At 35.3% G+C, this 462-nt stretch overlaps 1 protein-coding gene across 2 annotated transcripts in view; it reads left to right on the forward strand.

Moving 5' to 3' along the window:
* The first annotated feature begins 311 nt into the window (after positions 1–311).
* Positions 312–462, forward strand: part of LOC119594138 (peritrophin-44-like) — a 2,606-nt gene continuing 2,455 nt past the window's right edge. The window contains exon 1 of one of the 2 annotated variants that reach the window (XM_037943204.1): positions 312–438. In XM_037943204.1, the coding sequence (XP_037799132.1) occupies positions 409–438 (30 nt within the window). In that variant the 5' untranslated portion in view covers positions 312–408. The remainder of the gene's footprint in view (positions 439–462) is intronic. The other variant, XM_037943205.1, reaches the window with a different exon arrangement.

A 462-nucleotide genomic window follows, 5' to 3' on the forward strand; every position in this document is an offset into this window, starting at 1 on the left:
TTTTTTTTTTATGGAATGGCCGTTCTTTGTAATGAACAAAATATTAGGTATGTATTCACAGCTGGGATATCTAAAACTGTTCTTTGTACTGATCCAGGAGTAAGGAATGTTACTCATAATTGGAAAATCCTAAAAGTTATTTATAAATCCACACGACTTAGGAAATGAAAGATTCTGAATGTGCTCATGATTTCTCGAATGGAATTACAACACACGCACTGAATTTATAACCACGAGCTCATATCATGCATAAAGAATCGGTCTTCTTGTAACAATGCAAAAGATAAGTTGAACGATAAGCCAATGAAACAATAAAACAGAAGAGCATCGTGGGAATGAAGAGTAGTTGTTTCTTGACGACCGAGATACTTGTCTAAGAAGAGGAAGCATCAACAAGTTTATTCCAACATGTGGTTCCCTCTGCTGGTTAGCCTGGCTGTGAGATATATATTACTAAACTTT

Source organism: Penaeus monodon, chromosome 33 (assembly GCF_015228065.2).
Source record: "Penaeus monodon isolate SGIC_2016 chromosome 33, NSTDA_Pmon_1, whole genome shotgun sequence".
NCBI classification, from domain to species: Eukaryota; Metazoa; Arthropoda; class Malacostraca; order Decapoda; family Penaeidae; genus Penaeus; species Penaeus monodon.